The following is a 25,845-nucleotide window of genomic DNA, read 5'->3' on the forward strand; positions in this document are numbered from 1 at the left end:
AAAAGCTTTCCAAAACTTTCTGTGGTGAACGTTTGAAGGCTGCAAACACAAATGCTGCGAAGAAACGAACTAAGAATAGCTGTGTCTCACCCCTATTTATGGAAAAAACTTCAAAGGATTAAAGGTTCTTAAGGTGACCTTGTGACATCATCACTCCGTGAGCCAATGAGATTGTCGTGTGAAATTTTGGAATGGGGATATTTTTTTTTAAACTGTTTTCAAATTTAACTTAATATTTGACTGTTTCTTAAATGACCTGTTTAGCTGATTAAGAAATTAATTGCCACGAACATACCTAATGTTATATAACAGACAACAGAGAAACAGACATTTTTCTGTTTTATTTAATTTTTTTTAAATTATCCTACTTTTTATAAGAGGGAACATTATTTAAAGAATATGTATTTAATTAAAAAACTCTCTATTCATCTAAAGGGTATAACAAAAAAGGTGAGCTTCCTGCTCGAGAATGAAATGACCAAAATAAATGGAGTATTTCTCTGCAATTACAAACTCTGTGTAAACAATCTTGGTTTCAAAATAAAGCTTATGCTTGTGAGATGTCATCAGAGGTGTAAATATTACTGCAGATGTTACTATGTCAAAGTCTCACAATTGTCTTATGTTTATTTATATAGGCAAGACCTACTTTTCACTTTTTTGCTTTGCTTTATGTTCTTAAGTGTATTAGTTCGCCAGCAGCAAGAACATGTACTAGTGTCAATAATTATAGTACGGTGGATTAGAAACCTGCTTACAAGTTGAATAAACACCCAGGATTGTTTCATCATTTTCATTCAAAACCAATATTTGAGTCAAAAAGAGAAAGTTGTTTGTGCTGTCTGATGGAGATGAAGCAAAATAAAATGCAGTTTTGATGTAGCTGATGATGTATACAAACTAGAAGAGGAAGATAGTAGGATCTCTGTATCATGTTTTGTCACTTTGTACCATGTAAATCTTTCCATTTCCACCAGGGGGTGTTTTCAGAGGTGGTAGGTGGTAAAAGAAGAGGTCAGCAGGAAGATGGTGAAGAACGACCAAAGACCAAGAAAAAAAGGCAGTCAGGCAAAGATGAAGAGTATTATATCCCTTACAGACCTAAAGACTTTGACTCTGAGAGAGGGTGAGGCATTAAACTGTTGCATCTGTTTCTTTAAAAAATGTGAATGGCTTTGTGTTTTATGCTGTTTTGTCCTGTGTTATGCGTCGACAGGTTGAGTCTCGGTGGAGAGGGCAGTGCTTTTGAACAGCAGGCCTCTTCAGCTGTCCTTGATCTCATGGGAGATGAAGGCGATCGCCTTAACCAGCAGAAAAAAATGATGAAATGGTACAAATTTCCCTATGTTTGACTCAATATCCATAAAATGGTCATTTAAAACTATAATTTAAAGTCTTTTTTCCCCCCTTGTTTTATTAGGGACCGTAAGAAGAAGCGTTTTGTGAGAGAAACGGGAAAAGAAGACCAGAAGAAGAAGATCAAAACAGACAGCGGTCAGGTTATCAGTAACAAGAAGAACAGGAAGAACTTGTATCCTTCCAACAAAAAGCTTCTCTGTGTGCTGCTCTTAATGACCCTCTTCTCTACTCCTATGTCAATGTTAAGCTGTATTGTGAAGATGTTGTATCACTTGACAACATGTCAGTTATGAGGAGTGGAAGAAAAAATACAAGATTGATGATAAAGGATCTGGATCAGACGGAGAAACAGGCGGAGGAGGCAGGAAGCCAGCAAGAGGTAGGACGGCATCAAAATGAATAGCACAAACACGTCTGCCTGTTAAATATAAACCATCAGCCACCATGTTTTAACTCAAGTCTAAAAGTAAATACTTAACGTCACTCTTCCAGCCTTGCAAGCTATAACCTCCAACCTCTTTGTTGTGTCGTGCCTCTCCCACGTCGTGGCCATGGCCGACGAGGTCCAACGCACAGCGCCCGGTGACCACAAAGCACGCTCGGAGCTGAAAACAAAGGATCAGAAAAAGCAGAAGCACCAGTTCCTGCAGGGCGGGGGGATGAGCAAGCTCCGCTCCAAGAACAAAAAGTGGCTCGGAGAAGTGAAAAAGTCAGGTTTTGGAAGGGGTGGCCATAAGAAAGGCAAGCTGAGGAAGAAGCTGTGAGGAGGACAGAGGGTTGATGGTGTGGAGGACATCACGAGGAAGTAAGCGTCAGAATCACCTGAGAACATCACCAAAGATTTTCCTGGCGCTTTGTGTGACTGTAGATTAAGGAGAAAATGATTTGTGCATCTTTACACTGCAGAAATGCACGTCACTTCTTCCTTGATGGCCTGCTGAACTCTGCGTTTGCCACAGAGTTATGTTTAATTATGATCCACTAACCTGGATTTACTACTTGTAAGCATGCTGGCGGTCTAATAAAAGTGTTTTGGAGTACTGAAATATGTCTTATCAAATTGGGAAAATACAGATATTAGGTTCTTAATTTCAAGATTCAAAATTCAAACTGTTTTTTGTCCTGTGTCCAAAGAACAAAAAGGCATTTCTCTGTGCAATGAAATTCTTTCTTTGCTGTCCACACACAGATGCTGATTAATATGTACAATAGAAATACAACATATAAAATACAAATAGTACAAATAAATAAATGAAGATAAAAAAGAAGACAAAATATTGAAGTGTGAAACAGAGATGTAACAAAAATGTTAAACTAGTAAATAATGAAACAAGGTAAAATGAAGTAAGAACAAAAATGTTACACAAGTAACTAATGAAACAAGGTAAAAGAGAGAAAACCCCAACAATCCCCTCTGAGCAAGCACTAGGCGACAGTGGGGAGGAAAAACTGCCTTTAAACGGGCAGAAACCTCCGGCAGAACCAGGCTCAGGAGGGGACAGTCAACTGCCGGGACTGGTTGGGGGGAAGGACAGAGGTGGAGCAAGACGAGGCTACATCAGGTGAAGCAGTAGAGTCCCTCCTCCAGGGCAAGCGGAAGCATTTTTTACACACAGAGATGTGTTTAAAAGAGTAATGAGCTTAATATGCAGGATGACCTGATGTGCAAAAGTTATTATTACTGTTCAAAAATAGGTCAGCTGTCCATGAGCCTGATAGCAGTGGGGAAGAAGGAGTTGTTGAGTCTGGATGTTCTGGATTTCACACTTCTGAACCTTCGTCTCGAGGGCAGAAGTGTGAACAGTCCGTGTTGGGTGTGTGTGGGGTCTTTGAGGATGGAGGCAGCTCTCCTCTGGACTCTGCACTTGACCAGCTGTGTGGTGTTCGGTGTCCAGGTGAGGTCTTCAGAGATGTAGACGTCCAGGTATCTAAAGCTGCTCACCCTCTCCACTTCAAGCCCCGGATAAACAGCGGTTGGTGAGGCCTCCTCTTCATCCTCGTGTCCACTATTATCTCCTTTGTCTTATCAGTGTTGAGGGTGAGGTTGTTGTCCTCACACCATGACACTAGACCGGCCACCTCTCTCCTGTAAGCTGCTCCGTCCCCTCCAGTGATGCGACCAATCACTGCAGCGTCGTCCGCGAACTTCAAAATGATGTTATCTTTGTTGGAGGTGACACAGTCGTGGGTGTACAGGGTGTAGAGGATGGGACTGAGGACACAACCTTGTGGAACGCCAGCGTTTGTAATAATGCTGGCTGAAGTCCTGTTGCCGATCCTGACGGACTGGGGCCTGCCAGTCAAAAAGTCCAGTAGCCAGCCACAGAGGGTGGGGTGCAGGCCGAGTGTTGCCAGCTTGTGAGTGAGTTTGTAACGGATGACTGTATTGAAGGTGGAGCTGTAATCAACAAAAAGTACTTTGATGTATAAGCCTTCGTTTTCCAGATGGGAGAGGGAATAGTGAAGGGCAGCACCAATGGCGTCTGATGTGTAATTTGCAGTTAGTTAGGTGCTGTATAAAAACCACATTAAATTCTGTAAACCAATCAATCAATCAATCAATCAATCAATCAATCAATCAATCAATCAATCAATCAATCAATCAATCAATCAGTCACACACACACACTTAAAAAGTAAAATTGGGCTGGGCACACATGAGCCAGGTGAGGAAACACTATCACAGGGAGCCGTCTGCACCGGGAGCCGGTCACAGACCGCAGCCTCCAGGCTGGGCACACAGCAGGAGGGAGGCAAAGAAGCCCCCCAGCCAGGCTGAGAAGACCCACAGAGCCCCAGCAGCCACGGTCGATCACAGCCCCAGTGCAGAGAGCCCCCTCCGAGGAAACACTGGAGATATGACCTAATAATCCAATCCAATCCAACTTTATTTATATAGCACTTTTAAAAAGAACAAAGTTGACCAAAGTGCTTTCCAATAATAAAACAGAGATAGCAGTTAAAAACCATACATTAAGCATACAATGAAATCAATAAACAAAATAAATATATAATTGAAAAAGAAGATAAAAATAAATCAGTGTATATATTAAATATCAAAACATGAGTAGAATAAACAATAAGATATACAATGAATAAGATTAACAAAGTAAAAAGATTAAGAATGACCAACAGCTGACTAAAAACTGACTACAAACTGACTCTGATAATACTCCTAGAAAGCCTTTGAAAAAAAGTGTGTTTTTAAAAGTGATTTAAACATTTCAAGTGTTGGGGCCAACCTAATATGGAGGGGCAGTTTGTTCCATAGTTTGGGGGCCACAACAGCGAAAGCTCGGTCCCCTCGGTGTTTCAGTCTCGACATGGGGACAGCAAGGAGCGACTGGTCAGATGATCTGAGAGACCTTCGTGGAGTGTATTGGTGTAAAAGGTCTGACAGGTAAGAAGGAGCCAGGCCATTTAAGACTTTAAAAGCAAGCAATAAAATTTTAAAATGAATTCTAAAATGGACAGGCAACCAGTGTAAGGAGGCAAGAACAGGGGTAATGTGCTCATGTTTGTGTGTCCCTGTCAACAGGCGAGCAGCAGCATTCTGGACCATTTGTAAGCGTGATAGTGAAGCCTGATCAATACCAATATAAAGTCCATTACAATAATCAAGGCGAGTGGTCACAAATGCGTGCAAAACTCTCTCCAAATCACAAAAAGAAATAAAAGGTTTTACTTTAGAGAGCTGCCTCAACTGAAAAAAGCTTTTCCTCACCACTGTATTTACTTGTTTGTCCATTTTAAGAGCTGTGTCAAATTTTACTCCAAGGTTGGTGACAATTGATTTGACACACGATGTAAGAGGACCCAAGTCAGATGGAGGGACACCAGGTCCATTCGGCCCAAATATAATGACTTCAGTCTTCTTTTCATTAAAGTTTAAAAAATTCAGAGCCAGCCATGCTCTGATATCCTTAAGACATTCTAAAATAGGCCTGAGGGGGTTAAGGTCATTGTGTTTCAGCGGTAGATAAATTTGATAATCATCTGCATAAAAATGAAATGAGACTTTATGTTTTTTAATAATATGGCCAAGGGGAAGTAAATAAATACTAAAAAGAAGGGGCCCAAGGATGGATCCTTGAGGTACACCACATGGGAGGGGGGCGGAAGATGAATGAAATTTACCAAGTGAGACAGAAAAACTTCTATCAGAGAGGTATGACTTAAACCACTCCAAGGCAGTGCCTCTAATTCCAACATGATGTTCTAGACGATAAATCAAAATATTGTGATCTACTGTATCAAAAGCTGCTGTGAGATCCAAAAGCACAAGTAAGACAGACTTCCCAGAGTCAGCAGTTAGTAAGATAACATTAAAAACTCTCAAAAGTGCAGTCTCTGTGCTGTGAAGTGCTTTAAAACCAGATTGAAATACCTCAAAAATGTTTTGACTCTCTAAAAAAGTCTGCAGCTGTGAGCACACTTCTTTTTCTAAAATTTTAGAAAGAAAAGGAAGCTTTGAAATAGGTCTGAAATTACTCAACAAAGAGGCATCCAGGCCAGGGCGTTTCAGCAGAGGCTGGACCACTGCCTGTTTAAAAATTACAGGTACATGGCCTAAAGTCAGGCTGCTGTTTATAAGCCTTTGAATATAAGGTCCAATAGTGCCCCAAACTTCTTTAAAAAAGCGAGGGGGAAGAACATCACTGGGAGAGCCAGACTTGATTTGGGTGACAATTTTACCCAGTTTAAATAGAGACACAGGTTCAAAATGGCTAAAAATTGCTAAAGGCGTAAAAATAACAGAAGGGTCATAAGAAGGGGGTAAAATATGTGCTCTAATAGATCAAATCTTCTCCACAAAGAAATTTAAAAAAGCTTCACAAGTTTCAGCAGAAGCTTCTGTACAGTTGGATTGGGGAGGGTTAAGAACAGAGCTTAAAATACTAAATAAAACACGGGGCTTATGGCAGTTGTCACTAATAACACCTGCAATATAGGCGGATTTCTGGTTCTTGACAATTTTCTGATATTTATGCCAGCTATCTCTTAAGATATCATAAGACACTTGTAGCTTGTCTTTTTCCCATTTGCGTTCTGCTTTTCTGCACTCTCTTCGAGCAGCCCGAGTGATGTCGTTCAGCCATGGCTCAGACTTCAATTTAGGCCGCCTGACCTTCAGAGGAGCAACAGTATCCAGAATGATTTGACAAGTAGATAAGAATTTTGCAGTCAGCACCTCAGTGTCGGCACAGACTGAGCGCTCTGAGTCAACATTAAAGGCCTTATTAAAGGCGGTAGAAAACTGGACGGCACTTGATGGTTTAAACATGCGAGAAGCAGTAGGAGGGCCACAGGTAGTGATATTACAGGGAAGAGAAGTTTCAAACAATACAGGCATATGATCAGAAAAGACGACATCATAAATTTGAAGATTATAAACAGGTAAACCATAAGACAAAACCAGATCCAGAGTGTGTCCATATTTATGAGTGGGACCAGTGACAGACTGCAAAACATTAAAAGCATCAAGTAGGTTTAAAAAGTCCTTTGCCAATGGTTTAGTAGGACAACACACATGAATATTCATATCACCCAGGATTAAGACCTTGTCATACTTTGGCATTATTTCAGCCAAGAACTCAGAGAAGTCATTAACAAAGTTCCTATTATATTTTGGTGGACGGTAGATCACCGCACAAAGAACAGGATGACTGCTACCAAGCTCAAACATATTCAGTTCAAAACTGGAGAAAGTGACAGGTGACAGCTGGCGACAGTGAAAAGTAGATTTATAAACTGTGGCCACTCCTCCACCTCCTCCACCTCTGAGCTTGGGATAAAACCAAGCTCAGAGTCAAAAATAACACCCAGGTTTTTCACTTGTAGCGAAGGACATAGTGAAAATGCCTGTAATTTAGACAAGAGTTTCTCTCTCTGAGCCTCAGGACCGATGATTAAAACTTCAGTTTTGTCCTGGTTAAGCTGTAAAAAGTTTTCTACCATCCAAGATTTAATATCTAGAATACAGTTAAAAAGGGCATCCATTGGTCTGGTGTCATCAGGAGACACGGAGATGTACAGCTGAGTATCATCAGCGTAACTGTGGAAGTTCACTCCATGCTTCCTGATGACACCGCCAAGAGGTAGCATATACAAATTAAAAAGTACAGGGCCTAAAACCGACCCTTTTGGGCGTCCCAGTTACATCTAAGATCATTTAAAACCTTTAGGAGAGCAGTCTCTGTGCTGTGGTTCACCCTAAATCCAGACTGAAATATCTCCGGGATCTGTCTATCATTCAAAAAGTCATTAATCTGAGTAAAAACAAGTTTTTCTAAAATTTTACTTAAAAATGGTAAGTTGGATACAGGTCTGTAGTTATTAAAATCATTACAATCCAAATTGCTCTTCTTCAGAAGGGCCTCACCACCGCCGTTTTAAAGGCAGCAGGAAGACACGCAACTGAAGAGAGCAATTCATCATATAAAAGCTCAGCTTCAAGAAATCCATAAAGTGTTTTAAAAAGTGAAGAGGGATTGGATCTAAAAGACATGTGGTGGGTCTCACTGTGGAGCTGCTCACCCTCTCCACATGTCCTATTCGCAATTATTTATCATTACCGCTGTCCAAGTGGTCTCATTTCAAAGTTCAAAGCGAGCATCGGAACGGGCAAGAAAGTTTTGATATCAGATGGGCTGGGTTGAGAAACTGGCTTAGAATTCCTCTTGCCTTCAGCATGGCCATGCCCCTCTGACTTCTGGCATCAACAAGGCATTTTTACCCAGGGAAATGTTTATTTCGCTTTTCTGTTTGGACTATTCTCTGTAAATTCCTGAGAAAATCTGAGAAGATCAGGAGTGTCTGAAAAAGGTAAAACAGCCCATCTGTCACCAACAGCAATGCTGCCTTCAAAGTCACTTAAATCACCTTTTTTTTTTTTTTTTTTTTTTTCTGGCGTGTGATTGACTGATTAGATATTTGCATTCACAAGCAGCTGAATAGGTTAGTGGATAGTGAGTCTGTACTGTGTTATTGTATATTGTTTTTTCAGTTATTGCTCTGGTATAGAAGTTTTTTTTTCTTTAAGTAATTTAGTAATTTTCACATCTCCGCTCCGTAAAGCGCAGACATAATAGTAAACATCATTTACATGTCCAGTTTTAAAATGTTTTTAATCTTGTCTGGTAAATTTTTCTTTTTTGTCAGTCACTTACATTTAGGGAAGGAAAGTTTGAAGAAAGGAAATTTGATGTGTATGTTCTAAGATAACTGTGACGTTGACGACCTTTATTATAACTGTATTGGGCATGTTCACTTAACCAACAAAAATAACAAACCAACAAAATAAGAAACATAATTCCTGTTTTATAAAAAGCCACAATGACCAAGCCATCAGTTGCTTTATATGCCTATAATATCCACATTTATTTTTATTCATAAAATTGGAAATGTAAGATATTAATAGATAAATTTACAAAAGAAATTAAATGTAGTTCAATTCAGTTTTATGCATATGGGGCCAAATCACATTAGAAGTATGAGATAAAATTTTAATTTGGTCCATCTGGATGTGATTATAATGCTCCTGTTGTTTCGGGATGATATGCATACATACCATAATAAGTTACCCATTTATTGATTGCTGCTGGCTCCTGGCTCATGAAGACTTGAGGCTTATAGCTGTCTGTGTGAATGCAGCTGAAGATGAAAAACAATTGATTGGTGCAAACAGTGGCGGTCCTAGGCTGTTTGGCGCCCCGGGCGAACACTTCCTCTGGCGCCCCCCCCCAACAAACAGCAAACGACTAATACAATCAGAATAGGACAAATCAACAGTTGACACTGACTAATTATTATTGTGCTGAACACGGTCCAAAAGATTCAGTAAGCTACATCAGTGTCTACTGTTTGCTATCAAAGCCAAGTGGCTAACAAACGTAAACAGAAGTTTTCACTATCCCTACTAATTAATGTTATCTTGTTGTATCCCTGTTGTGGCCCGTGCTTTCCTCTATGCCAGGGGTCGGCAACCCGCGGCTCCGGAGCCGCATGCGGCTCTTTAGTCCTTATACTGCGGCTCCGCGTGGTTTGGGAAAATAAATTAGAAGTATTTAGCTGAAGTGTATTTTATTTATGTTAGTTCTTTTTAACTCGTAGTTCTAAATTGGAAGATTGTTGTGATTTTGAAATATAAAAATAAAATTATATTCTATTATTTTTTCATCGCTCAAAATAAGAGTCACACTCATGCGGAAGCTTGGTACACCCACCGAAACGCCGTGCATTTATCGAGACTTTCAACCCTACGGATCTTCGGATCCACATTATGTCAGCAGCTGTTCTCCACCGTGAACTATGTTAAAGACAAACACCGTGAGTAAACTGACTTCGTATATCCCCGATTTGCGGACTCTGTGCACAGAGGTCCAGGAGCAAAGTCCCATTGTAAATAAATCACGGCAGACCCGACGATGTTTCCATGAACACGCTTTTGAGCATCTCTTTATTGAGCACTTTTCACACACGGTTGCTGTATGCATACAGCCGGCTGTAGCTTTTCAGCTCACAGCCCGACATACTCCACCAACAACACAACAGCACAGATAGCGCAGACGTAAAGGCGGCGAGGCGTGATTGCGGGTGTCGCTCAGGTGCGTCCCACTCCCCTGCAGCGGCGCTGCAAACCACGCCCGCCAAGACGCATTAACCAGGTAAAATACATATTTAGGCAGAATTTTGCAAATATCTATTTTTCATTTTCAGCAGCATAGTGCTTTTTTCCAATTATTTTTTAAGAGTCAGGTCAAGGCTCCAACAGCCCAAAGGCGATATAAGGGTGGCGGCTGACAACAGTTTTTGTTTGCTACATGGATCATTTTAGTTGAGCTGGGTGTCTTTCCTTTTGTTATATTTCTTTAAGAGTTCAAAATGTGTTAATTACGTAAATAAAATGTAATTTTCTCTGTAGCACTTCATGGATTTCATAAGCAACACACCTTAGTTGTTCACACAAAGCACAAAGGTAAAAAAACAGTATATACAGTGTTATCTTCATTTTAGATGTCAAAAAGTATTTGCGGCTCCCAGTGTTTTCTTTTGCGTGGAAACCGGGTCCAAGTGGCTCTTTGGGTGTAAAAGGTTGCAGACCCCTGCTCTATGCTGTTGCATGCTGGGGCAGCAGGTTGAGGGTCACAGATGCCAACAGACTAAATAAACTGATCCACAAGGCCCGTAATGTTGTGGGGATGGAGCTGGACTCCATTAGGGTGGTGTCTGAGAAGCGAATGTTGTCCAAGATAGGGACAATCATGGATAATACCTCCCACCCATTCCATGACATGCTGGCTACCAGTGTTGGTCAAGTTACTTGAAAAAAGTAATCATTAACTAATTACTGATTACTTCCCCCAAAAAGTAATCCCGTTACTTTACTGGTTACTTATTTTCAAAAGTAATTAATTACTAAGTTACTTAGTTACTTTTTAAAAACACGATTTACAACCTGAATAGGTAATAAAGCAATAGATCTTTCAGCCCAATTCTACTTTTTCTGCATAATCCATCATACAAAATTTAATCAAATGGAAAAGTCTCTTTTAAAACTTGTTTTATTAGTTTAATCTTTTAACTTTATACATCAAGCAAAAATTAAATTATATGCAACATTCTCTGGCTGGAAGAAATTTGTTTAACATTTAAACCTATTTTCTGCACATTCCAGCACATAAAATAAAATATTTTTTTGTGTTAACACTCACTCTTTCAAATAAATGCAAGTGAAACACAACAGAAAATAAATAAAATCAAAGACTCAGCGGTCCTGTTGCTCTATTTTCACCTGTATAGCAGGCGGATGTTTGCCCTGGTGCAGGTGTGCCGCAGCCGTCAGTGGAAGAATCCACGAGTTTGTCTGTGAATTTCTCCCACACTCGATATATTATCCATTGTTGATCTGCACACAGCTGTTGCCACGAACGTCGCACTCACTTACGTCATTGTCATGAGACACTCTCGCAAAAAAATCACGGTTTTAGTAACGCAGCGTTCTTAGAGGAAAGTAACAGTAATCTAATTACCTTTTTGCAATAGTAATCCCTTACCCTACTCGTTACTTGAAAAAAGTAATCGGATTACAGTAACGCATTACCCATTTCTGCTGGCTACTCACAGGAGCACGTTCAGTGAGAGACTGAGATTACCAAGAAGCACCACTGAACGACATAGGAAATCATTCCTGCCTGTGGCCATCTCCCTGTACAACTCCTCCATCTAATACACTTACACCCTTTTTATACATGCTCTTTTCTATTCTGTAATATTCTTGTCAATTTTCTTGATATTTATTTATAATCACCTCTGTTAATCCTTGATATTTATAATTGAGTGATCTGTACATATTAGTGCTATTTCTTAAATGTGTAAAATCTGTAATATAATGTATTGTTTGGAGTTTAATCTGTTACTATTTTTACAATTTCTTCTTGGAGCAACTGTAACCCACATAATTTCCTTAGGGATTAATAAAGTGTTCTGATTGTGATTCTGATTGTTTCAGGATACATGACCTGCCATTATCCAATGACACATCTGCTTACCTGTATGCTTACCTGTATCTTTTGCTCGTTTCTCCTCCTCTTCTTTTCTCTCTCTTTTTTTTAAACTGAGCACCTGATGGCTTCGAACTTTTCTTGTCCATCTTCCATTGGTTTTAATTTTGCACTCCAGTATGAACACCCATCCCCCAACCCGAGGATCACCACAACATAACTTAATAAATCTACACCTTAGTTCACAGATTCATTTTGTCTAGGGTTTATTTCTGGGATTTCGCACAACCCAGGATTAAAATCATGAATGGGCTTGGATTTACAACATTATGAATGAAATGTGCTCTATTTGGAAGCAGCCGGCCCCCCTCCCCTGTCGACAGGTTGTGTGTGAGACTTAAGTCTGTATCATAATGTCTGGTGTTTTCGTGTTTGTTGGTTTGTTTTTATTTTGTTTTATTTTGCGAGTTGGTTATTAGATGCTGCTCCAGCCAGCCAGACAATCCCCCGTCGCCCCGCCCCTCTCCTCCCTGTGCCGCAAGCAGCAGGCGCACCTCACAAACGGAGGGGGCCCTTACTCCCAGCAAATGGGCGACAGAAAACCGATCGGTGCCTATGACATCCCCAAAATGCGCTGGCATGATGTCGGGCAGCATGAGTACGAGCAACTTTTTTTTCTTTTGCCGATGCCCGTGATGCCGCCCTGGGCAACCGCCCATGTCGCCCTTATCAAAAACCGCTACTGGGTGCAAACACAACAGAGTAACCATGGAGATGGAGCACTGTCATAATTCCCAGTAGTGGGCTCTTTATATCACACAGGTTCATAAAACGCATCAACTTATCTTTCTGTGGGTAAAGTAAGCAGATCTTTGTGTTTAATGTACTTTTGATAACAGAGGCCCAAACTGAACCTGGTACTCGTTGTGATTTAAATCCTGAATGCATTTTAATTTGTTAGTATCACTTTAAGCCTCAGTTACTTGTTAAAAGAGAGAGAGAGAGAAAATAAGGCTACATATAATTTACCAACTAAAGCAGTGCATACAATATAAAATCTAGCTAAACCAATAACTCAAATAAAATGCATTATATTTCTACAGTGAATGTAGCATGTAGAAACGTGATTATGCAATATGAAGAAAATATAAGCGATTGTCCATTAACCTTATTTTTTACATGCACACACATCTACAAATATTTATTTGGGCTTTGGAACATGATCATATTCTACAAAATGAACCATAGATGTATTTACAGATATTATTATTCATTGTATCTGTATATTTACATGTACATGTACGATAAGCATGTACATCCTGTGGAATTTATCTTGTCCATTGAACTCACTATCAGCACATGATAGATATAACGGGGCATAAAAGCCATTCATGCACTTACATGCAAAAAGGGACTTTTAGAATGAAATAAGATCTTTATTTTTGTTTTAAAAGCACCATTAAAATGAAGTTTACAAAAGTGTTTCACTGGGCAAACTTAATCAATGTGGCTTTGCTTTATTTATTACAACCTCGGTACAGGATTATTGCATCTACTCTACATGCTAACTTATGTTAATTCAGCTTCTGTGTCAGTGTCTTGGTCTTTCTACTTGGTGCTCTGTCTTCAGACACTTGCTATTCAAACCTTTTGTACTCTTCTCCCAGAAATGTTGAATGATTTAAATGTAAAACCCAAAGCAAAAGTCCTTACAGTCACCTGGATGTTTCCATGGCTTTGAGCATGTTTTCATTTCTTCTAACTTCCATCAGCTGTCATTCTTCCACCTGCGTGTGGATGACAAGCCGGCTCTGCTGCTCCACCTCCTGAGGAACGTAGTGAAGCCTCAGGAACAGACAGTGGTCTTTGCTGCCACCAAACACCACGTGGAGTACCTAAAGGAGGTAAGATAACAGTGTAGTTATAACAGTGATAACACTGATGTTGCTGCTCGTGGTATAGACATCCCTCTGTTGGATAATGTCATCAATTACAACTTCCCCTCCAAGGCCAAACTCTTCTTGCACAGAGTTGGTGAGCAGCTGTATGCAGAACGAACAAAGTGATTCAGCCTGTTCAATTTGAAATGATTAGGCCAGCATTACGAGTATTTTTCCCCGTCTTTTCCCACCAGGGCGTGTGGGACGAGCGGGCCGAAGTGGCACAGCCTATAGTCTGATTTGTCCTGATGAAATGCCTTATGTCTATGACCTCCACCTCTTCCTAGGGCGACCAGTTCAGTTTGCTTCACCTGAACACACACAAGGTAGACTCTACTGCATGCCTGTCAGATGAACAGTTTAACTGATGTGCTACACATTTGAGGTTGCTAATAAACTTTATTTAGTGCTCTTTTTATCTGTCACTGTACTGAAATGTCTGCATTTCTTTTCGTACTCCAGATTCAGAAGGTGTGTTTGGTCGAGTCCCTCAGAGGACCTTGGATGATGAAAGTGCTCATGTGATCACGTCTCATGAAAACTCGCTGGACCTGCAAAATCTGCTCCGTGTCTCAGAGAACGCCTACAAGCAGTACCTCAAGGAGTCGCGGTCAAACCCCTCGCCGGAGTCCATCAGACGGGTTAAAAACGTAGTAAAACACCAGCCAGTGAGGTGATGCGGGCCAAACGCTCTAAAGACACTCGGCTAGTGGACAAATTCAGCAAGCAGAGAGAGGACCGAGCTGCAGAAAGCAGGCTGCAGCAGCCAATCAATCCCACCACTACTGCTGACTGTGACATCACAGAAAAGGAGGAGAGTGATCTAAATGTAAGCATGGGTGAAGTATTGTTTCTTTCTTTCCTCCCTGGATCGTTGTAGTTGCAGGTTCAGATCAGTTTCATAAAGGATTAAGCACACACATTGAACTCCAGGAAATCATAAATCAAAATATGGATATTACCTGTCCACAGATTCATGGTGACGTAACTGCTCTTTTAACTGTTTGGTGACTTCGATTTGTTTTGTGATTGTAGAAATGGTTTACATGAGCTTTTAGCTGAGATTCAGAGGTTTCTGCAGCACTTATATTTCTGACCTCTTGTTATAACCGATTAAATGCGATCTCCTCCCTTTTGCCCCCATTTTTGATGGTGTGGGTGCAAATGATCAGGCATGACGTTCTCATAATAAATGAGATAAGATACTGCAAATAATTATTTCTGCATTTGTGCGATGAATTGAAAATGTGTATGCAATGATACAGTTTTAAAGATTTGGCCTAAATAATTTCTCGAGTGAATGAGCCTAAACATGATGACCTAATCAGTGACACCGTGTCACCTGTGACACACACACACACACACACACACACACACACACACACACACACACGTATGACTTTGGCGGTTTGAGCTGAAACAATTTCAGTGTTTCAAACCATGTTCCAGGGTTTTTCTTTCACCATTTATGAGGTTTCAAGAAGAAAATAAGCGACAGATATGAATGTTTTTGAAAAATTCTGTAAAGATTAGACGAAAAATACTCAAAAGATAAATTCAATTGGTTTATTATAAACAAGCAAGTCAAAAAAAAGTTAAACAAGTAAATAATGAAACAAGGTAAAATGAAGTAAGAACAAAAAAGTTAAACAAGTAAATAATGAAACAAGGTAAAATGAAGTAAGAACAAAAAAGTTAAACAAGTAAATAATGAAACAAGGTAAAATGAAGTAAGAACAAAAATGTTAAACAAGTAACTAATGAAACAAGGTAAAAGAGAAAACCCCAACAATCCCTCTGAGCAAGCACTAGGCGACAGTGGGAGGAAAAACTGCCTTTAAACGGGCAGAAACCTCCGGCAGAACCAGGCTCAGGAGGGGACAGTCAACTGCCGGGACTGGTTGGGGGGAAGGACAGAGGTGGAGCAAGACGAGGCTACATCAGGTGAAGCAGTAGAGTCCCTCCTCCAGGGCAAGCGGAAGCATTTTTTCTTTTTTTTCATGGACTTTTCCACAAGCGCCTTTTTCTCCAGGATGAGGATTCTCAACTGATCGATTGTTTCTGCATTTTGCTTGTCAAGTTTCTTGCATGTTTGCTCCACCTCTTCTAATGTTGCTTGTTTTTCTTCAAGCTTTTCTTTGAGTTCTTTGGATGTTGCCTCCTGCATTAGCTTGTCCTTGTGCATGTCTGCATTTCTCTCTTGTACTTCTTTGTACATGTCTTCTAACTCCTCATTTCTTCTGTGGATGTCTTGGAGAGTACGCTGCAGGTCGTCATGTATTTTGTCTTGGTGTTGCTTTTGCGCCTGCATTTCAGTGTGTTTGCGCTTCAAGTTGTTGTATTCCAACAATATCCCCTTAGTGAGCTCTGAGTTGTTTCTCGCCATGTGCTCGATCCTTTTCTGCATCTGTGAGCATCTTTTGTCCAGTTTTTCCTTTTCCCCTTCTAGTTCACCTGTTTTGTCTTTCAGTTCATTACAAAACTGTTGCAGTTTTAGATTTTTACCCTCAAAGTCTTTGACAATACGTTTCTCTTCTTTCAATGTTTCTTGCTGTTGCACTTTCTCTTGAAGAAGGACTTTATTTTGGCACAGTGCTTCATCCAACTTTTCTTTCAGCATTCTGTATTTTTCCTCCGTGACTTTGAGTTTGTGCTGCAAGTCTCTTTGCTTTGTCTCCTGTTCTTCCGTCTGTTGGAGGATTTCTTTATTTTTTTTCACAGCTTCATCGAACTTTGTTTGGAGCAGCTGATTCATTTGGTCCATATATTGGAGATCCCATTCTGTCTTCTCAACAGTAGCTTTGCTGTCTTGAAGCTGGTTGGACATCTCCTTTAGTTCCGCCGTCTTCTGCTTGTTTTCTTTAATCAGGAAGACGATCTGCTCTCGGCTTGTCCAAACCTGATTCCCCAGCCCTCATTAATAATTTCTATGTTGGGCTGGCGTTGTTGTCTTTCCTCCAGGTTTTTATTTTTGCGCTTCCATCTGTCTACACTTCTCCTCCAGTTGAAGTTTCTCTTCTTCAATTTTTTGAATTTTATTCTGGAGGTGGTAGTTTTCCTTCCTACTGTCATGTAATGCCCTTTGGATGGATAAGAGGTCATTTGGGGAAATTGGCCGGCCACGCCAGGAAGGAGAAGCGGCGTGTTCATTTTGTTTTGGTTGGTGTCTTGTTGGATACATGTTGAAGGTTGTACACGACGACTCTGAAAAGCTTTCCAAAACTTTCTGTGGTGAACGTTTGAAGGCTGCAAACACAAATGCTGCGAAGAAACGAACTAAGAATAGCTGTGTCTCACCCCTATTTATGGAAAAAACTTCAAAGGATTAAAGGTTCTTAAGGCGACCTTGTGACATCATCACTCCGTGAGCCAATGAGATTGTCATGTGAAATTTTGGAATGGGGATATTTTTTTTTAAACTGTTTTCAAATTTAACTTAATATTTGACTGTTTCTTAAATGACCTGTTTAGCTGATTAAGAAATTAATTGCCACAAACATACCTAATGTTATATAACAGACAACAGAAAAACAGACATTTTTCTGTTTTATTTAATTTTTTTTTAATTATCCTACTTTTTATAAGAGGGAACATTATTTAAAGAATATGTATTTAATTAAAAACTCTCTATTCATCTAAAGGGTATAACAAAAAGGTGAGCTTCCTGCTCGAGAATGAAATGACCAAAATAAATGGAGTATTTCTCTGCAATTACAAACTCTGTGTAAACAATCTTGGTTTCAAAATAAAGCTTATGCTTGTGAGATGTCATCAGAGGTGTAAATATTACTGCAGATGTTACTATGTCAAAGTCTCACAATTGTCTTATGTTTATTTATATAGGCAAGACCTACTTTTCACTTTTTGCTTTGCTTTATGTTCTTAAGTGTATTAGTTCGCCAGCAGCAAGAACATGTACTAGTGTCAATAATAATAGTACGGTGGATTAGAAACCTGCTCACAAGTTGAATAAACACCCAGGATTGTTTCATCATTTTCATTCAAAACCAATATTTGAGTCAAAAAAGAAAGTTGTTTGTGCTGTCTGATGGAGATGAAGCAAAATAAAATGCAGTTTTGATGTAGCTGATGATGTATACAAACTAGAAGAGGAAGATAGTAGGATCTCTGTATCATGTTTTGTCACTTTGAACCATGTAAATCTTTCCATTTCCACCAGGGGGTGTTTTCAGAGGTGGTAGGTGGTAAAAGAAGAGGTCAGCAGGAAGATGGTGAAGAACGACCAAAGACCAAGAAAAAAAAAAGGCAGTCAGGCAAAGATGAAGAGTATTATATCCCTTACAGACCTAAAGACTTTGACTCTGAGAGAGGGTGAGGCATTAAACTGTTGCATCTGTTTCTTTAAAAATGTGAATGGCTTTGTGTTTTATGCTGTTTTGTCCTGTGTTACGCGTCGACAGGTCGAGTCTCGGTGGAGAGGGCAGTGCTTTTGAACAGCAGGCCTCTTCAGATGTCCTTGATCTCATGGGAGATGAAGGCGATCGCCTTAACCAGCAGAAAAAAATGATGAAATGGTACAAATTTCCCTATGTTTGACTCAATATCCATAAAATGGTCATTTAAAACTATAATTTAAAGTCTTTTTTCCCCTTGTTTTATTAGGGACCGTAAGAAGAAGCGTTTTGTGAGAGAAACGGAAAAGAAGACCAGAAGAAGAAGATCAAAACAGACAGCGGTCAGGTTATCAGTAACAAGAAGAACAGGAAGAACTTGTATCCTTCCAACAAAAAGCTTCTCTGTGTGCTGCTCTTAATGACCCTCTTCTCTACTCCTATGTCAATGTTAAGCTGTATTGTGAAGATGTTGTATCACTTGACAACATGTCAGTTATGAGGAGTGGAAGAAAAAATACAAGATTGATGATAAAGGATCTGGATCAGACGGAGAAACAGGCGGAGGAGGCAGGAAGCCAGCAAGAGGTAGGACGGCATCAAAATGAATAGCACAAACACGTCTGCCTGTTAAATATAGACCATCAGCCACCATGTTTTAACTCAAGTCTAAAAGTAAATACTTAACGTCACTCTTCCAGCCTTGCAAGCTATAACCTCCAACCTCTTTGTTGTGTCGTGCCTCTCCCACGTCGTGGCCATGGCCGACGAGGTCCAAACGTACAGAGCTCCGGTGACCACAAAGCACGCTCGGAGCTGAAAACAAAGGATCAGAAAAAGCAGAAGCACCAGTTCCTGCAGGGCGGGGGGATGAGCAAGCTCCGCTCCAAGAACAAAAAGTGGCTCGGAGAAGTGAAAAGTCAGGTTTTGGAAGGTGGCCATAAGAAAGGCAAGCTGAGGAAGAAGCTGTGAGGAGGACAGAGGGTTGATGGTGTGGAGGACATCACGAGGAAGTAAGCGTCAGAATCACCTGAGAACATTACCAAAGATTTTCCTGGCACTTTGTGTGACTGTAGATTAAGGAGACAATGATTTGTGCATCTTTACACTGCAGAAATGCACGTCACTTCTTCCTTGATGGCCTGCTGAACTCTGCGTTTGCCACAGAGTTATGTTTAATTATGATCCACTAACCTGGATTTACTACTTGTAAGCATGTTGGCAGTCTAATAAAAGTGTTTTGGAGTACTGAAATATGTCTTATCAAATTGGGAAAATACAGATATTAGGTTCTTAATTTCAAGATTCAAAATTCAAACTGTTTCTTGTCCTGTGTCCAAAGAACAAAAAGGCATTTCTCTGTGCAATGAAATTCTTTCTTTGCTGTCCACACACAGATGCTGATTAATATGTACAATAGAAATACAACATATAAAATACAAATAGTACAAATAAATAAATGAAGACAAAAAAGAAGACAAAATATTGAAGTGTGAAACAGAGATGTGTGTAAAAGAGTAATGAGCTTAATATGCAGGATGACCTGATGTGCAAAAGTTATTATTACTGTTCAAAAATAGGTCAGCTGTCCATGAGCCTGATAGCAGTGGGGAAGAAGGAGTTGTTGAGTCTGGATGTTCTGGATTTCACACTTCTGAACCTTCGTCTCGAGGGCAGAAGTGTGAACAGTCCGTGTTGGGTGTGTGTGGGGTCTTTGAGGATGGAGGCAGCTCTCCTCTGGACTTGACCAGCTGTGTGGTCGAGGATGGAGGCAGCTCTCCTCTGGACTTGACCAGCTGTGTGGTGTTTGGTGTCCAGGTGAGGTCTTCAGAGATGTAGACGTCCAGGTATCTAAAGCTGCTCACCCTCTCCACTTCAAGCCCCGGATAAACAGCGGTTGGTGAGGCCTCCTCTTCATCCTCGTGTCCACTATTATCTCCTTTGTCTTATCAGTGTTGAGGGTGAGGTTGTTGTCCTCACACCATGACACCAGACCGGCCACCTCTCTCCTGTAAGCTGCTTCTTCCCCTCCAGTGATGCGACCAATCACTGCAGCGTCGTTCGCGAACTTCAAAATGATGTTATCTTTGTTGGAGGTGACACAGTCGTGGGTGTACAGGGTGTAGAGGATGGGACTGAGGACGCAACCTTGTGGAACGCCAGCGTTTGTAATAATGCTGGCTGAAGTCCTGTTGCCGATCCTGACGGACTGGGGCCTGCCAGTCAAAAAGTCCAGTAGCCAGCCACAGAGGGTGGGGTGCAGGCCGAGTGTTGCCAGCTTGTGAGTGAGTTTGTAAGGGATGACTGTATTGAAGGTGGAGCTGTAATCAACAAAAAGTACTTCGATGTATAAGTCTTTGTTTTCCAGATGGGAGAGGGAATAGTGAAGGGCAGCACCAATGGCGTCTGATGTGTAATTTGGAGTACTTAGTTAGGTGCTGTATAAAAACCACATTAAATTCTGTAAACATGTCCTATTCACAATTATTTATCATTACCGCTGTCCAAGTGGTCTCATTTCAAAGTTCAAAGCGAGCATCGGAACGGGCAAGAAAGGCGACTTTTAATTGACTTTGAATGTGTTGTGGTTTTTGATATCAGATGGGCTGGGTTGAGAAACTGGCTTAGAACTCCTCTTGCCTTCAGCATGGCCATGCCCCTCTGACTTCTGGCATCAACAAGGCATTTTACCCAGGAAATGTTTATTTCGCTTTTCTGTTTGGACTATTCTCTGTAAATTCCTGAGAAAATCTGAGAAGATCAGGAGTGTCTGAAAAACGTAAAACAGCCCATCTGTCACCAACAGCAATGCTGCCTTCAAAGTCACTTGTCTGTGAAGGTTCTCAGTCATCCAGGTCATCGTAGTCGAAGGAGTTTGCAAAGAAAAGCGTCTGGACTTCTTTAAGTTGCTTGAAGACGTTTCACCTCTCATCCGAGAAGCTTCTTCAGTTCTAAGGTCAAATGGCCGAGAGTCCCAGATTTAAACCCAGTGGGAGTATCCCCCCAAGGAGGGACAAAGGACCCCCTGGTGATCCTCTAATCACATGCGCCAAGGTGTGAAAGTGGGTGTGGGACCTAATCAGCCAGGGTTTCGGGTGAGCCCATTGTGAAACCTGGCCCCACCTTGTCATGTGAATTCCTGAGGTCAGATGGCCCAGGATGTGAGTGGGCGTTAAGGCGTCTGGGGAGGGAACTCAAAATTGGATTATAGATGGCAGACAGTTGGTGTCGTAAACCACCGCCTCTGTTCAAAGATGGTCGCTCACAGTGGACATAGATGGCCTCTTTCACTCCTCTTTCAAACCATCTGTCCTCTCTGTCCAATATGTGAACACTGGCATCCTCGAAAGAGTGACCTTTATCCTTAAGATGCAGATGGACTGCTGAGTCTTGTCCTGTGGAGGTGGCTCTTCTATGTTGTGCCATGTGCTTGTGAAGTGGCTGTTTGGTCTCGCCAATGTAGAGGTCTGGGCATTCCTTGCTGCACTGTACAGCATACACCACGTTGTTAAGTCTGTGTTTTGGAGTTTTGTCTTTCGGGTGAACCAGTTTGTGCCTGAGTGTGTTGCTGGGTCTGAAGTACACTGGGATGTCGTGCTTGGAGAAAACTCTCCTGAGTTTCTCTGATACACCGGCTACATAGGGGATGACAACGTTGTTGCGTCTGTCTTTCTTATCCTCCCTCGCTGGTGTCTGATCTTCGTCACACTCAGAGTGTGACCCCATAAATGACTTCCCTAAACCTGCTGGTCTGGAAGTCCAGCAGTTCATCTAAACAAAGGCACTTAGCCTAAAACAGATATACTGTAGATACGTTTATCCTACCATAAAACAATAAGAGAAGGTACGACCTCTCCCATGCTCCCAAGATGTGGGTGTGAATGCCAGAACACTCTGGAATGCACACAGACTACTAAGGATCAAACCCTACAACTAATTATAAAACTCTAAGCATATATGAGTAGATATTTCTAAGCATAAATGACAATCAACAATACAAAACCTGATAAGTAATTTCTTAGTGCAGTGTGTAATACATTTGAGGAAACATTACAAGTGAAGCATAGCAGTATACATTTTCATTGCTATGGTGATGACACCCAGCTCTATCTATGAAGCCAGGTAACACACACCAGTTAGTTAAACTGCAGGAATGTCTTAAAGACATAAAGACCTGGATGGCCGCTAAATTTCTGCTTCTTAATTCAGATCAAACTGAGGTTATTGTACTCGGCCCTGAAAATCTTAGAAATATGGTATCTAAGCAGATTCTTACTCTGGATGGCATTACCTTGGCCTCCAGTAACACTGTGAGGAACCTTGGAGTCATTTTTGACCAGGACATGTCCTTCAACGCACATATTAAACAAATATGTAAGACTGCTTTTTTCCATTTGCGCAACATCTCTAAAATTAGAAATATCCTGTCTCAGAGTGATGCAGAAAAACTAGTTCATGCATTTATTACTTCCAGGCTGGACTACTGTAATTCATTATTATCAGGATGTCCAAAAAACTCGCTGAAAAGCCTTCAGCTGATCCAAAATGCTGCAGCAAGAGTCCTGACAGGGACTAGAAAGAGAGAGCATATTTCTCCTGTTTTGGCTTCCCTTCATTGGCTCCCTGTTAAATCCAGAATTCAAAATCCTGCTCCTCACATACAAGGTCTTAAATAATCAGGCTCCATCTTATCTTAAGGACCTTGTAGTGCCATATCACCCTATTAGAGCACTTCGCTCTCACACTGCAGGCTTACTTGCTGTTCCTAGAGTATTTAAAAGTAGAATGGGAGGCAGAGCCTTCAGTTTTCAGGCCCCTCTTCTATGGAACCAGCTTCCAGTTTGGATTCGGGAGACAGACACTATCTCTACTTTCAAGATTAGGCTTAAAACTTTCCTTTTTGCTAAAGCATATAGTTAGGGCTGGACCAGGTGACCCTGAATCCTCCCTTAGTTATGCTGCAATAGACGTAGGCTGCTGGGGACCTCCCATGATGCATTGAGTTTTTCCTTTTCAGTCACCTTTTTCACTCACTATGTGTTAATAGACCTCTCTGCATTGAACCATACTTGTTATTAATCTGTCTCTCTTCCACAACATGTTTTTTTATCCATGTCTTCCTTCTCTCACCCCAACTGGCTGAGACGCAGCAGAGCGCAGGTGTGAGTGCCTGGCTTAAAACAGGACATGTTAGCTGCATTTAACCTTCAGTTACTCTTTATATAGTTAGGTAGGAGTCAGATCATGTTTCTTTTTAGCTGAAAAACATTACACTCAGGTAACCTGCACTGTTGAAAACGTGTTTTCCGACGATGTTTGCTACCCTACAATCCGTCCTGCTCTGTAGTAAAATCAGCGACATTTGACCGTCCTGTTGCTCCCATTGAAATTTATACAGCCTATTTAAAATCTACAACTTAAAATTTTCCGTAGCCTACTGTTGTTACCACTGTCCTGTTTGAAATGGAATGAGAGAAGCTGGTTATTTTGTCATATGTGCCGATATTAAACCCAGGAGCCACATTCAGGTAAAAGTGTAAGAACAAATGATCCATCAATAAAGGATTATGTTGGATCAGTGTTTCAATATTTATATCTTTTATTAGATGTACATGACGTTTGGTTATTTGCCTTTTGGTTGAAAGTACACTGAGAGAGGACTTTTTTATTAGTAATCTTAATAGTATTTTTTTTTTCATATTAATGTATTTTTTTCTTCTAATTGAATACAATTTATTTGAGTATGATTGTCAGTCCAAAGAGGGAGAGAGGAAAGAGAGGAACATGAGGAGAAAGTACAAGGTCAGAAAGAAGAAGGTAAGAAAACAGACAGGGAACAGTGACAGGCAAAACAGAAACTGTTAACCTGCTTGAGAGAGTTGACCACCAAAATGTGATTTGCCAACCTCAAGGCGAGGCGACATAGCAGTAAATCTTTTCATACATAGTATACATTGTACCATAGGCAAAGTTGCCTCCATTTTTATATATTTTTTTTAATTAATATTTTGTACATTTGTACATTTCAAGGACTCTATTTTTTGGAGTGTATGTTTTATGTATCTGTATTATATTATACATACACATTAAAAGTGAATCTGTCCAACAATCCACTCAGTTTACCTTTTACTCACTATGAGCATCATTCATTATTCTCCCCCAGTAATTAAGGTTAGTAAATGTTTTGGGTTTTTTTTGTTCCAATCCATTCTTCTTTTGCAGCATTTAAATAAACTTTATCAGATTTGATGGTTTTCTTACAGACTTTTTAAAAACATGTTTTGCTTTTCTTTCACAAATGTGGAGATTAAATTGTACTAAAATGTACAAAACAGTGATGCCATGTTTTGAGACGAGGACCCAGGCACAGAGAGACTTGATGAATTTAAGAGCCTTATGATTTAATAAAGAAATTTGCAGACTTGCACAGAGATGGTAAAATTATGATGACTGATAACAGAGACGAAGACAACAGACGACGAGGACAGGGAGGAACAGGGGTTTAAATGCACCAAGGAGACAGTCAGAGAGAACTCGGGACAACTAAGACATTTAGGAATGCAGAAATAGGGAAGAAGTCTCATGGTGACGAGTAAACTTTATCTTGCCTGCCTGGGCAGCTCAAAGTACCAAAAACATTGTACTTGTCATATGTAGGTGAGTATTTATTTTTCTGACTACTTTTAGTTTTACTACCCATACTAATATCTGTTCTAGAAAGTAGTACTGGAAAATGAGCAATTTGAGGAAAGTTATTATTTCATGTCACTGCATGCCTTCAAACATTAATATTGATTTGAGCCTAAACAATAACAAAGGCAGTCCTAATGGTCTATCAATCGCACACAAAGAGATGAAGGACTCAAAACCATACAATTTATACATAACTTATAGCACCGGGGTGTTTCGCCCGAGTGCAGATGTCAATAAGCTGTTCACGGTATTTCAGCACTGAGTAGGAGGAGCAAGAATAACGAGAGTTACATTTTCTAAGTGGCAAATTATTTCAAATGTAGCGTTTCTATCAATTCAACAAATATGAACAACCATGCAAATTGTTTGTGTGCACTTTGTTGCATTGTGTGTCTGCCAGCTAAAGGTCCAGCTGCTGTATCTCACAAGGAGAGCAAAGAGTGCGGCATGAAGATGAATAAAAGTTAAGAGAGACAGGAAAGCAGAGAAGAGGAAGAGGTTATATTTGAAGGTAAGGACTGCTCAAAAGCATCTGATAAACTTCAGTAAGTCCTCATGTTTTTCAATGAGATATTGGATTTGTATATGGTGTGAAATTATGTTTTTATGTATATATATTGTAAAATATACTGAAAACAAAAGCCTACTGACTTTGTGTTATTGAAGGGTTTCGAGAAAATCCTCTGCAGATTAGTGCAGGACAAACAAGCTCTTGCAGTAATGTGGTGGGTTTAAAGTAAAGCCCATGGATTGGTGTACAGTGATGTGGTGTTTGTGGTCAGAGTTAGGTTACATAAAGGGTAGCAGAGATAAATGTGAATTTTAGCGGATGACTCATGTCATCCCCTAAAATGTAAATTCTGTAAATTCCACCTTGATGCCAATGTTATGCTGCCTAGTATAACAACAGCATAAACCAGAATAGCTCATCTGCCTGACATCTTGTTGAATTCAGTTATGCACATCCACAAAGGGCACTTTAAGAGCCGTTTAGGGGCCT

General features: G+C 40.4%; 1 protein-coding gene and 1 pseudogene across 1 annotated transcript; both read left to right on the forward strand.

The window, feature by feature from the left end:
• The first annotated feature begins 384 nt into the window (after positions 1-384).
• On the forward strand, positions 385-2,123 carry LOC120441090 (ATP-dependent RNA helicase DDX54-like). The gene is made up of 6 exons (XM_039614767.1): positions 385-450; positions 978-1,126; positions 1,217-1,330; positions 1,421-1,531; positions 1,647-1,738; positions 1,852-2,123. Exons 1-6 carry the CDS (start codon positions 400-402, stop codon positions 2,121-2,123), a joined length of 789 nt encoding a protein of 262 aa, XP_039470701.1. The 5' UTR covers positions 385-399.
• A 4,319-nt stretch (positions 2,124-6,442) lies between these two features.
• Positions 6,443-19,066, forward strand: LOC120441091 (annotated as a pseudogene).
• Positions 19,067-25,845: the final 6,779 nt, after the last annotated feature.

This window comes from Oreochromis aureus, linkage group 7, assembly GCF_013358895.1.
Source record: "Oreochromis aureus strain Israel breed Guangdong linkage group 7, ZZ_aureus, whole genome shotgun sequence".
NCBI classification, from domain to species: Eukaryota; Metazoa; Chordata; class Actinopteri; order Cichliformes; family Cichlidae; genus Oreochromis; species Oreochromis aureus.

Bases quoted from the DNA above. Each gene is read 5' to 3' on its own strand.
- LOC120441090 (XM_039614767.1), top strand. From the start codon at position 400: ATGTATTTAATTAAAAAACTCTCTATTCATCTAAAGGGTATAACAAAA. The intron at 1,127-1,216 runs GTGAGGCATTAA...ATGCGTCGACAG, and splicing joins GACTTTGACTCTGAGAGAGG to GTTGAGTCTCGGTGGAGAGG. The intron at 1,739-1,851 runs GTAGGACGGCAT...TCACTCTTCCAG, and splicing joins AGGCAGGAAGCCAGCAAGAG to CCTTGCAAGCTATAACCTCC.